Source organism: Mastigoproctus giganteus, chromosome 13, assembly GCF_048544385.1.
Source record: "Mastigoproctus giganteus isolate SK-2022 chromosome 13, ASM4854438v1, whole genome shotgun sequence".
Lineage (NCBI taxonomy): Eukaryota > Metazoa > Arthropoda > Arachnida > Uropygi > Thelyphonidae > Mastigoproctus > Mastigoproctus giganteus.
Genome location: NC_143587.1, coordinates 92,050,116 through 92,063,752, shown reverse-complemented (window position 1 = coordinate 92,063,752; position 13,637 = coordinate 92,050,116). Strand labels below are relative to the sequence as shown.

The following is a 13,637-nucleotide window of genomic DNA, read 5'->3' as shown; positions in this document are numbered from 1 at the left end:
GCTCCTATATTCCAGAGTAACAACTGCTGCAATTAGTTTGAAACATTTCATAAGTCTGTATGATTTTTTTTATCCATATTTTGCCTACATGATGCTTTCTTTTTTAAAGAAAATGTGCACAGTTTTCTAAGAATATGCTTAAATGCTATATTTATGGCAAAAAAGATTGTTTGTTATTTATGCTAATTGTGTTCATGTCCTCAATGCCACAAGGCTTTTTTTTCTTTATATTTGTCAACTGGCAGTATCTTTTTGCTGAAATTTTCCTTTTTCTCAAACTGTAAATCACTGATAGTTAGGTTCTTATTTGATGAAACAAATTCCAGGATTTTGTTATAAAAAATTTGCTTTTCCTTGGTGATATATTTAAATTACCTAGAGAAAATTCCTACACAACCTAATATTTTTCAACAAAATGGCATTTTTAATGGTCTCGATGTAAACAAAACATGCCATATATATCCAAATACTATATGATCACAAATAAATGCCAAACTCATATTTTGAAAGATAAAAATTAAGGAAAAATATAGATTTGTTGCTATATATAATATCATACATCTGCACATTAATATACAATACGCTTTGTTTGTGGTTGATTACCTTCACAGCTGTCTCCCCAAACTACCTCATTATTCTAAAATAGGAAAATGATGTTATAGGTTACTGAAAATACATTATTACAACAATTTGATTTCTTTCTTTCTCAGTCTAAGACACACGAATTGAAGTTTTTCAATATTATACTTTAAGCTGCAAGTATAAAAGCAAAAATTAAACACAGCACCCTCTGTTCTTCATTACTACTTTTGTTGCTGTCTAAGCTGATGCCAACACTGCTGTTCTAAATCAGATTTTTTTTCTGCGACATCTAAACTGTTTGAAATGCTACATTACTTATAGCTTTTGTTTATTAAATTCCATTTCCATTTGCACTTGATTTCATATACAACTGTTCAACTCCAGACTATTCTTTTTCACCTTGTTGGAATCAGTTTGCAGTATTAAACAGTTTCAAACTGTTAAGTATAAATTCTGCATTGTTTTAAAAACTGCAATGAAATAACTTAAAATGAACTTTCTTAAAAGTGCAGAATATCATTCCCAAAATAAATTTCACCCTTCTTATATATTAAAATTACACTGATTTTTCCATTGAGCCAGTAAACAAAGTAGCTTCAACTCAGTCAAGCATAAAATAACTACTTTTTTGAGATTCATGCAGATTGAACATTTGCTTTTCATTTAAAACTTTCAATTTTACACCATCATCACATTATGGGCACAAATTCTCAATTTGCAAATCTCCATTCTCAGGTGGCTTTAGCTTCAGTTTTTCGTGCTTTCTGTTACATTCTCTAATAGGTGGTTTAAGAAATCCTCCTTCATCAGAGTCTTCTCTGGATGCTGCTCTAGAAGGTGCTACTTGAAAAAGTGCCTGCAACCATTTTTTTTTATCATGAACGTCATTAGCTTGAAGAGTATGACCTTGTCCCAATGTTTCATCTGCAAAAGATAAACGGAAGATGTTTTTTGCTGTAAGGGAATAGAAAAAAAAATATTAACAATCCCATATCTATTAGAGACTGTAGCACTGACATAAGCAATACTTTCCAATAAGAATACAAAATATTTAATACAGATACCATAACATAATATGACTAACCTACAATTATAATTTTACTAAGGAGGATGGATTACTTGGAGATTACTCATGAATATATATTTTATACACGTTAAATTAAAATTAAAGACAAAAACATTTATTAATCATGTAAATAATTTATTGAATGTACACTTAAGTCTGAGATACTACTGAGAAGCTTCTAGACTATAATATATGTCAAACTATCACTTGTGGTATTCTATGAAAATTTATCACTCCTTCACCAAGTTCAAATACAACATTGACTGAATGATCTAAAATTTTCCATACTTGTTTGTGTGGAAAAATGCCATATATATATATATATATATGTATGAACCTACAAAACCTACAGGTATATTGTGACAATGCAACATTACACTTATTGATGTTATATGTTGGTTTCGCTGCAAGCAATATCTCAATATGGAAGTACACTTGCTGTCTGAGATGAAACTGACAATCTTGAAAATTATTTTTTGAAAGTAAACTCTTGAGCATTATGCATGACCCACACATGTGTAGTTACCCTCTGATTGTGAACACTGTTGTCATTTTGAATTTCAGTCAGTTGGCATCATTCTGTTGCAAAGCTAAAGAGCAGGTTTTTACACCATACAGTATAGTATAGTACTGTTACAATGAACAGCAATGAAAAGTTAAGTGTTGAGGATAACGTGAAAGTTATTACAGAAATAGAAAATTGAAAAGGAGAAATGTGTTCTTGCTTGTAAATAACTTATCAAACTCAACAGTGCACGCAATTTGGAATTAAAAACAAAAAATTACCAAGTCGTTGAAAAGAATTATAGCCTAGTCACATTTCTTAGTTTATTTTTAAATTTAGTTAAAGATTTCATAAGTTAATATTTAGTATATTTAGAACCTTTTTATTGGTGAGTTGGCATGAATATCATATCTTGTAACTTTGTACTTTGTAGTGTGTGGGAGGAGAATTCTAGTGTTTTAATTGTGGATAATAGGTATCTTGAAAGTTCAAATCACATAGGCCAGCATTAATAGATAATTCATTAGCCATTATAATTAACATTACAAGTATAACGGTATCGCGTAAACTTGATAGCGTAATATGTATTATTGCTGCATAGCTGGTGATTAGTGTTGTTATTATTATTATTAGCCATATGGTGCAAGGAAGACTGAGGTTTATGCTGCACCACCCAAAAAAAATTTCTGAATTACCCAGTGTGTGTGTGTGTGTGTGTGTGTGTGTGTGTGTGTGTGTGTGTGTGTGTGAGTGAGAGAGAGAGAGAGAGAGAGAGAGAGAGAGAGAGAGAGAGAGAGAGAGAGAGAGAGAGAGAGAGAGAGAGAGAGAGAGAGAGAGAGAGAGAGAGAGAGAAGAATCTAAAGGGGCTCACATCTGGTGAGCCCCTTTAGAATAGTTTTCTCATTTAAATTAAGTTTGAATGGAAATCATGCCTCAGACCAAAGCTGCAAAGGAAAGGGCTCAAAGCAGTAAAAGTGCTATGGCTCAGAGAAGAACTGAGGGTGGGTGGGGTGGCAGTTGTCCTATGAACCATGGCCTCACGATATGTACTGCTTGTTTGATGTTTGAGGGATCTATTTGGGACAGGACATGATATATCCAAGGGGGGGAGATGTCTTTGTATAGAGTGTGAGGATATTAGCCATCAATTCAACATTCTGATGGGGCTGTTATGAGAGTCTGAAGAACAAGGTGGATGCCCTCAAAGGAATTAAGTTGGGAGGCTAACCAAGTTCCTCTCAGCTGCCCATCTGAAAGCTAGAGCTTGCACCTGTGCATCAGCCAACACAACAGCAGTCCCCAAGGCAGAATGTGCTGGTCCCACAGGCAGTAGCTATTGCCAGGGAAATGGGAAATATATTGCACAAAAAGGATAGGTGGAATAGGACCAGGGTATGTCTGCCAAGGGCAAAAGTTGATGACATTGCAGAGCAGATATTATCCTTTAAGGGCAAAGGTGATATTGTTGTACACACTGGCACTAATGACATCAAGAGAAAAACATCTGAGGACTTACTTAACAAGTATAGAGCAATGTTGAGAAAAAATCATGAGTTAGGGTTAAATTTCAAAGTGCCTTCAATTCTGCCCAGACACAATAGAAGGGAATATGAGATGAGAGCCTTACCATCAATTTGGCCCTGGAGAGATTGTGCAAGGCAAGGGGTAGAATTTTTCTCAGAGAGTTCTGTGCTTCTACAGGGATGGGTTACACACAAATAGAAAGGTTGCAAGAATATTTGCCGATGCTATCAAGGCAACGTTGGGTGGGTTGAAAAACTGCTAGCTTGGAGGGATACACACAGCCTAATAAATTAACAATATCAGGCAGAAGTGAAAGGGATTGTTGTTGTTTTGGGTTTTATTGACACATCAGCTACTAAGACTATAATGCGCCAAAACCAGATCATATAAAAGAGAAGATTTATATTTCAGTGACTTAAAAATTAGGTCACTAGGTCAAGATGTATAGAAATAGAGATATATAAAACAGTAACTTTTAAATATGTGTAAAAATATTTAAATATTTTAAATAACTAAAAACAGCTGATAAATTTACATTGTCAGACAAAATGTGACTGAGCGTATAAGGCTAAGTCAGATGCCTAAAAAGTACTAAAATATAAACAACATTCATGCCGGTAAAGTGGACACTCGGATAAAATATGTGATATGGTTAAAACAGTGTCACATTGCTCACACATAGGACAGTCATCTGCCCTCAGCAGGAATGAATGAGTGAAATGACTGTGTCTTATGCGGAGGCATGCAAGAACATCTCCTTTCTGCAGTTCCTCCGCAGACTAGTCTGCCAGAGTCCAATTGCAGCTTTATCTGATAGAGCTTGTTCGTTACCTGCCCATGCCAATTGGAGAGTAATCTTTTGCATATTAATTGCCTGTAGTCTGTATAGGGGACTAACAGGCTATGGTTGTTCTGGGGTTGTGGTGACCAGGCTGCAGAATTGGCCAGTTCATTACCCTTGATTCAAATGGCGTTTGGGATTCAGCAGAAACAAAAGAATATTCAAACAGAGAATGTAGCATCTGGTGGACTCGGGTCAGGAATGGATGAGGATTATATCTCATCCCTGATAAAGCTTGTAGTACACTTAAAGAGTCTACATACACATTTGGTAATTGTGGGTTTTAATGTGGCCCAAGGCTAACTCAATTGCATACAACTGTGCTATATATATACTGCTTTTGTCAGGTATTTTCTCAGATATAAAGTTATATGGGAAGATGGCAGCAGAGCCAACAGATAACTTCGACCTTGAGCCATCAGTGAAGACAGGCACGAAGTCAGAGTCAGAAATCTCCAGGTTGTGTTATATGCTTTAAGGATTCTTGCACTCACTGCATCAATTGAAACATGAAGCATCCCAGAAAGCAAGGTACTAGGGATTTCAAGGCCTACAGTGGGTTAACATGGAACAAGGAAATACATGAGCTACATGAGGCTAAGAGTAAGAACAGGTGCACGTATACTTGCATATACACCAATGTTAGGAGCACAGTAAATAAATTTGATGAATTTGAAGTGCTCGTCAAGTCATTAAATGCAGACATAGTGGGGATATCAGAGACATGGTGTCACTCAGATATAAAGAATGCAGAATTTGAATATGAGGAGTACAATGTATACAGAAAAGACAGAGGGGGTTATGCTTTTAGTTAAGAAGCACATAAAATCTTAGGCAGTGCATCCAGTAGACATCGGTGGGCAGTGCAATGTTGCGTCACTTTGATGTGACATAACCACTAAAAAACAAAAATGACAGTAGCAGTGTGTTATAGGCCAAATGGATGTGATAAGTATAATGAACAACTGTACAGAGAAATGGGGGCCAGTATATCAGAATGTCTTATAATGGGTATAATGGAGGATTTAAACTTTCTCCATACTAAATGGAATTTGTGGATAAGTCACTCGTGCACTACCAAGACTTTTCAGATTTGTTGGATGGCTGTTTTCTACAACAGCATATTAGAGTGGCAACAAGACAGCAATAATCTTTATCAGCAATGATTCTTCATGCATTAAAAATCTGCAGTGATAAAAGAACCACTACCCTCAAGGGTAAGGAGAAGCGTTTTTGCTATCGTAAAGGAGACTACAGTGGTCTCATACAGTTTTTAAATTCTATACTGTGGGACCAACTAATGTTACAAAAATAAATTTTAAATGGGAAGCATTAAGCGAATTAATCATAGAATATAACAGACTTTTCATAACAACTAAGATATACGGTTCAAGACCTAAACAGATGTCAGATGAACTACTGACACGTGGCAGAGAAGAAAAATGTATGGGATGCATATAAATTATAAGGTGATACAGAAGGCTATGGTGGATATGAACTAGTCTAAAATCAAGTAACGAAGTAGGTTAGGCAAGCCAAAGCAAATTATGAGAAGTCACTGGCAAAGATTGCCAAGAAAAGCAGCAAAGATTTCTTTACTTATGTTAACATTAGAAGGAAGGGGCGGAATCATATTGGTACACTTGATGTCGACTGTTTAACTGTGAATGATCCTTCTCAGGTTGATGACAGGCTGAATAGGTATTTTGCATTTACATTCACACAAGAAATTCTTTAGGGAGGGAGATGCCAGAAGTTTACCAAAAACTAACAGGGAGCTAAATGATTTTGTCATAACCAAGAGGAAAGTGGAAGAGAAATTGTTGAAGTTAAACATAAAAAGGGTAATTGGGGTGGATGGAATCTATTCAATTATATAAAAGGGAAGCAGCACAGGTGGTAAGAAAACCCTTAGCCATAATTATGACAGGATCTTTGGATTCAGGGGAGGTCCTGTGGACTGGAGATGTGCAAACGTATCTCAAATTCACAAAAGGGGCATCAAAGGGTGATATCAGCATCAGAAAAAAAAAAAAAAAAAAAAACATCCCATTATACCCATCTATTCTACAACTGTCTTTCCTCAATTTGATCTATGCCCCCTCAGGTTCTTAACCTGAGTAAGAGGAAAAATCCCTTCAGAATTGAAGGGATTCTTCGTACCAAATGTGTGTAGTACCACACATTTTGCACGTTTCTCTTGGGTTACTGATACCCATATGAAGTACATTTGTCAATGTTAAACTTCAGTTTCCACTTCTCAGCCCACTTGCCCAACTTATCTAGATCCAGTTGCAGTAGCATAATGTATTTACTATTGTTAACAACCCTGCTAACCTTTGTATCATCTGCAAAATTGGATATTTAGCTAGATATACTTTCATCAATATCATTGATGAATAAACAAAATAACAATGGGCACAACACTGAACCTTGGGGGACTCCACTAATAACATGAGTCCAAGTAGAGCAGTGTCCATTTATTACTACTCTCTGACGTCTCCCACTTAACCATCCTTTTATCCCTTGCAACAATTTTCCCTTAATGCCATACCACTTCAATTTGTACAGTAGTCTTCCATGTGCAACAGTATCAAAAACTTTTCTGAAATATAAGTATATGATATCAAAATTAATTTTTGCATCCAGTTCCTTTGTGACCACATCATAGTCCAATCAAATTCGTTAGAAAAGACCTCCCTTTAACAAACCCATGCTGTCTTAACTATTACTGCAGTCTTGTCTAGATGATCCTGCAATGCTTCTTTAACCAGTGACTCCATTATTTTCCGCGGAACGGAAGTCAAACTAACAAGTCTGTAATTACTCGTGTCACCCTTTGATTCCCCTCTGTGAATTGGCGATAATTTGCACATCTCTAGTCCGTGGGGACTTTCCATTAATCCAAGGATGCTCTCATAATTATGGCTAAGGGTTTGCTTACTTCCTTTGCTGCCTCCTTTAATATAACTGGATAGATCCTATCCACCCCGGGTGCCTTTGTTATGTTTAATTTCAAAAATTTCTCCTCCACTTTGTTCTCAGTTATTACAAATTCATTTAACTCCCTGTTTCCGTAGCCGTAGGAGTGAGAGTGCAGTAGCACATGCTCTTTGAGTAGACTGGGGTTCAACCCCCCTGACTGCTAAATACGGTCAATCTGCCAACATGCACTGGACCAGTGTGGCAGATTATGGTCCATTTCCCTCAGGATGAATTGTTGAGGAAGCTTCCAATGGTAAACTTCAAAAAAAAAAAGGTAAACTTCAGCCATTATCAACCCACCCTGCGGTGGGTTGATAATGGCTGAAGTTTACCTTTATTTATTTTTATTTTTTTTTAAAACCTTTTTAGAGTTTGATAAACACTGTTCTTCTCCTTCTTGAATAACTCCTCGTGTGAATGTAGAGGCAAAAATACTCATTCAGTTTATCAGCTACCTGAGCATGATCATCAATAGTCAAACCATCTATGTTAAGTGGACCAATCTTATTCATCCTTTTCCTTCTAGAGTTTACATATGTAAAGAACACATTGCTGTTTTTCTTTGCATCGTTTGCCAAAGTTTTGTAATCTGCCTCTGCCTGCCTAACCTCCTTTGTGACATGACTACAGACTAGCTTATATCTGTTAAAGGCTTCTGTGTCGTCTGATAATTTATATGCTTCCCACGCATTTTTCTTCTTTGCTACGGGCCTCATTAATTCATCTAATATCCATTTAGGCCTAAACCTTGAACAGTATTTCTTAGTTGGTATGAAAAGCCTAGTAGCCTCCAATATGAGAATGAGTAATTACAGACTTGTTAGCTTAACTTCTGTTCCAGAAAAAATAATGGAGCCACTGGTTACAGAAGTAATACAGGACATCTAGACAGGAGTGCAGTTATACTTCAGTAACAGCATGGGTTTGTCCAGGTGAGATCTTTTCTGAGAAATTTGATTGGGTACTATGATGCAGTGACAAAGGAAGTGGATGCAAAAAATAATTTTGATATCATATACTTTGATTTCAGTAAAGCTTTTGATACTGTTGCACATAAAAATTGCTGTACAAATTGGACTAGTGTGACAGGGAAAGCTACTACTAAGGATAAAGGAATGGTTGAGTGGGAGAAGACAGGAAGTGGTTATCAATAGACTCTTTGTCGACTAATGTTATTATAGGAGTTTTACAGGGTTTGTTGCTAGGCCCATTGTTGTTTTATGAATTTATTAATGATATTGATGAAGATATATCAGGCCTAATATATAAGTGTGCAAATGATACACAGGTTGGTAGGATGGTTAATGACAGTAATGAAGGTATGTTTGCTGCTGAAACAAGATTTAGTAAAAATTAGGCAATTTAAGTTTAACATTGACACACATACTGCATATGGGTAGCAGTAACCCCAGAGTAACCCCAATTGTGTGGTACTACGCTCAGTCTAGTGGAAAATGAAAGGATCTGTGCAGTCTGATATCTGGGCAGTGCAGACAGGCTTGCCAGGGCAACCCACGGGGTTTTGTCAATGAAATGCAGGAATTTTGCTAGCCGTGATAAGAAAGTGATCATACCATTGCATAAAGCAATGATTAGGTCACATCTTGGGTACTGCGTACAAGTCTGGAGGCATCATTTTAGGAAGGATGTAGAGCTGCTGGTGGGTACAGAGAAGGGCAATGAGATTGATGAGGGGAACAAAAGTATGCTCTTACCAAGAAAGGCTTCAGTGTTTGGAGACTAGGCACCCATGAGGTGATCTGATTGAGGCATTTAAGGCTTTGAAACTTAATGCTGATGGGATTCTTTCTCTTGTTTAGGCTATGCAAATGAATTTAAATTGAGGAAGGATGGTTGCAGAATAGATATGAGGAAGTTTGCTTTCCAGTCAAAATGTGGTTGATTGCTGGAACAGGCTTCTATTCATTGTTGTGGAAGTGGATAGCTTTAATAATAAATATAAGTAAGAACTAGACAAACTATTGGAGGGGATGGATAGGTGAAATGGGATTTTTTTTTTTTTTTTTGGCTAATGCTGTATATGCTTACTTTCTTGAAGAAATTGCCTCTATTAATACTAATAACAAAATGAAACATGCATGCATGCAAACCTGAATATTCTGATATTAACAAGGCTCTTTTAATGTGGTTTGAATAGCAAAGGAGAGAAAATATCATGATAAATAGTTCACTTTTAATGATTAAAGCAGAAAATGTTGCCAAATTTTATTTACAATTGATATCGTTGTGTAGGTCAATGGAAGGTATTTATGTAAGTAGTGTGCTCAATGCATGTGGAAGTGAAATATTATTTAGTGTAGCTGGAATCATTAACTATATGTGATAGATATACATTTTACATCTGATATTTTATTTAATATTTTATTATTAGTTTCTACTAATTTAATAAAAATATCAACCTCTTATAATATGTCACTCAGTTATATTTTTAATAATACTGTAGTTTCTCATATGATGCTATAACAGAGTTTGAGTTTTATATATGCTTACATATATATGCTTACAAATATAATAATAAACTGTAAGGATCTTATATACAGCGGCAGATTTATAAATCTGTGGGCCTTAAGAAAAATATCCGTACAATGGTCCAAAAAAAAAAAAAAAAAAAAAAACCTTGTATAATTCTACAGCATGTACCGCACTGTAAAGCAACTGATTTTAGACACTTAAATTCAGAGGATAATACTAGCTAACTAATTTCAAAACTATCTTTTAAGAGAACAAAAGGTGAATGTATACCTTGGTATTAATGATATTAAGAATAGGCATTCAGAGGACTTTCTTTGTATGAAGCAATGTTGAAAAAAAGCTGCAATCCAGGGCTAAATTTGAAGTGCCTAGAATTTTGCCAAGGCATGAAAAGGAGTACATGATGACAATCTTATCAATAATTTCAGCCCTTAAATGATTGTGAAGATTACAAACAAAAGAAAACAAAAGAACCTTAGAAGACTACAAAAAAAAGAATTTTTGAAGTGGTTTTTAGGAGTACAAGGAGTTCTCAAAAGATGCAACATATATCTGGAAGAAGGACATGTGTAGCATGGTGTCATGCCCACTTGCCACTTGTTGGAGCAACACACAATCCTGGACAGCTAGAAAAAGTTCTGATTCAAAAGCTAAATTTTTAGAGAATAATAGATCATGAATCTTCTGTAGATTAAATTGACTGCTGTCCCATTTGTTCTGGGCGATTATCTGTTGAAAATAACCAAGATTGTATTTAGAAGTAGCATTATAGTTGCCATTAGGTTTGTGCTTCTTATAAAGTCTGGGTTTACCAATGACTTTGATGACTTGAAATTTGTCATAAATACAAATATCTGTTATATTGTTGGTAATGATTTTGTGATTGAACTTATTATTGAGTCCATACGGATAAAAGGTTTTAAATTTTAGCACGAATAATTCTTCCTGTCTATTTCTAGTGCCACAGTCAGTTACTTGTGCTAGGATGGAGATGTAGATGTTGGTAAAGCAATGAGACTGGAAATGCTTGTATTCGATTTCCTGTTCAGAGTTGCTACAGTTATTGCAGTCTTTGTAATTCTTGTTATCTGATCTGTGTAGGTTGAGTTTAAGGTGCAGTTTATTACTAGTTTGGCCTACATATTTCATGTTACAGGTAATGCATGTAATGAGGTAAACTACATTGTTGCATTTGCAGAAAATAGGTTCATCTGAATTGTTGGCATCATGCTGCATGTAAGGCAAAGTTTGTTGGAATATTTACTAAATTTTAAATAGGAATGGGGATTTTTTTTATTAATCTTCAACAAAATTTAGAGCATTTTTTCTTTACTCTGTCAGTTTGATATTTCTCCCCTATGCTGGGTTGTTTATGCTTCATTTGTTTAATTGCTGACCTCCCTAATACATGGGTGACTTTGACCTATTTACACCTTCCCACATTTGGGGTTACTTTACCATGTTATAAATATGCCAAGAACTAATTTGCTAACTTCTTTATTTCACTGATATAGCTTGGCTGACGTATGTGCCCCTCACCCCATTTCAATGCCTCCTGCTTGGCACAGCTATAAGTTGTCTGCTTTTGTCAATATCATCTTGTCTAAATTTTACTTTACTTTTGTTTTTAAATTCCTCTTGGGTTGTTTGCTATTTAATTTTATTTCTTTTTATTTAATCTTACCTTAGATTTGATCTGGTTTTCATTCCTTTCCTTGTTGGTCTCTGTTGGGTCAGCTATGAAATATATGTCAGCCTATTTTTTTTACCTCTTGTTAGGCATATTTCATATCAGAAACAGAGGCCATGCTTCTTGCTATATTTCCATTGTTTTTGGCTGCTGATTCTTGATGAAGTTAAAATCATCAGATCATGTATAAATATAGTGCAAATGCATCAGGAATACATAGCTATATCTGAATAAATCAGATTATTAATAAAACGGCATCGTTTTAAGTTATATCTCATATTGTGAATACCTTCACAACGAGTTGCCATGATATTGCACTACTTCGAATAAGTAACGCTTCACCTAAGGAGAAGACTAATGTTACTTATTCTCAGATGGATACCACCACCCAGACGGCACCGTTTCAGGGCTATTTGGCCCTTCTTCGGTGGGGGGGTAGGTAAAACAGTTATGAAGTATAACTGGAGTTATACTTCATAACTGTTTTGCCATCATTGCATCACTCGGGTAGGTACCCGAGTGATGCAACGCTTCACCTAAGGAGAAGACTAATGTTACTTATTCTCAGATGGATACCACCACCCAGACGGCACCGTTTCAGGGCTATTTGGCCCTTCTTCGGTGGGTGGGTAGGTAAAACAGTTATGAAGTATAACTCCAGTTATACTTCATAACTGTTTTACCTACCCACCCACCGAAGAAGGGCCAAATAGCCCTGAAACGGTGCCGTCTGGGTGGTGGTATCCATCTGAGAATAAGTAACATTAGTCTTCTCCTTAGGTGAAGCGTTACTTATTCGAAGTAGTGCAATATCATGGCAACTCGTTGTGAAGGTATTCACAATATGAGATATAACTTAAAACGATGCCATTTTATTAATAATCTGATTTATTCAGATATAGCTATGTATTCCTGATGCATTTGCACTATATTTATACATAGTCTAGACTCCTTCATAGCTTGAGGCTTATGCCCTAAACGCTTGAGTCTAAATACATGATACACCATCAGGCATCTCTCATATTGTGGAGTTATACTTCATAACTGTTTTGCCATCATTGCATCACTCGGATACCTACCCACCCACCGAAGAAGGGCCAAATAGCCCTGAAACGGTGCCGTCTGTGTGGTGGTATCCATCTGAGAATAAGTAACATTAGTCTTCTCCTTAGGTGAAGCGTTACTTATTCGAAGTAGTGCAATATCATGGCAACTCGTTGTGAAGGTATTCACAATATGAGATATAACTTAAAACGATGCCGTTTTATTAATAATCTGATTTATTCAGATATAGCTATGTATTCCTGATGCATTTGCACTATATTTATACATAGTCTAGACTCCTTCATAGCTTGAGGCTTATGCCCTAAACGCTTGAATCATCAGATCTATATCATTAAGTACTACATGTATCTTTATTTAATTTACCTTTTATTTTACAGGTACCTATTTATTTTTTTCCATTGTTAATACATCTGATGTCAGAATTCCTCCATTTTTACTTTAATCTGCTTATATACAAATATATATATATATATATATACTTTCTTCGAAAATCCTGTGGAAAGGTTGTCTTCAGCCGAAAATAATGATTGAAGAAAAACTCACATGTGACTCTAACTGCAGCACTTTAGGTTTGATTGATTTTTTTTTTTTTGATTTGGTAGTTGTTGGCGCATCGGCTTCTGTGGCCATATTGCACCTCCCAAGGTTTTTGCAGTACTTTGATCCAAGCCCGAGACGGGAATCGAACCCGCGACCTTTGGGTTGCCGGGCAGGTACTTTACCCACTCGGCTAGCCCGGTCGGCAGTACTTTAGGTAGGGCATAACCAGTCTTTCCTTTATGTCAGTGTAAATGGCTTTAAGCATTATATCAGAGTAACAGTTATTGCAAAAGAAATTTGTAGTTGTATCTACTAAAGAGGCAAAGCTACAAATTCACCTTACCTT

At 35.9% G+C, this 13,637-nt stretch overlaps 1 protein-coding gene across 4 annotated transcripts in view; it reads right to left on the bottom strand.

Moving 5' to 3' along the window:
* Window positions 1-1,156: 1,156 nt before the first annotated feature.
* Window positions 1,157-13,637, bottom strand: part of LOC150076256 (neuroepithelial cell-transforming gene 1 protein-like) — a 366,344-nt gene continuing 353,863 nt past the window's right edge. For 2 of the 4 annotated variants that reach the window (XM_090387565.1, XM_090387562.1), the window contains exon 14: window positions 1,157-1,536. In XM_090387565.1, the coding sequence (XP_090243691.1) occupies window positions 1,277-1,536 (260 nt within the window). In that variant the 3' untranslated portion in view covers window positions 1,157-1,276. The remainder of the gene's footprint in view (window positions 1,537-13,637) is intronic. The other 2 variants (XM_090387563.1, XM_090387564.1) reach the window with 2 other exon arrangements.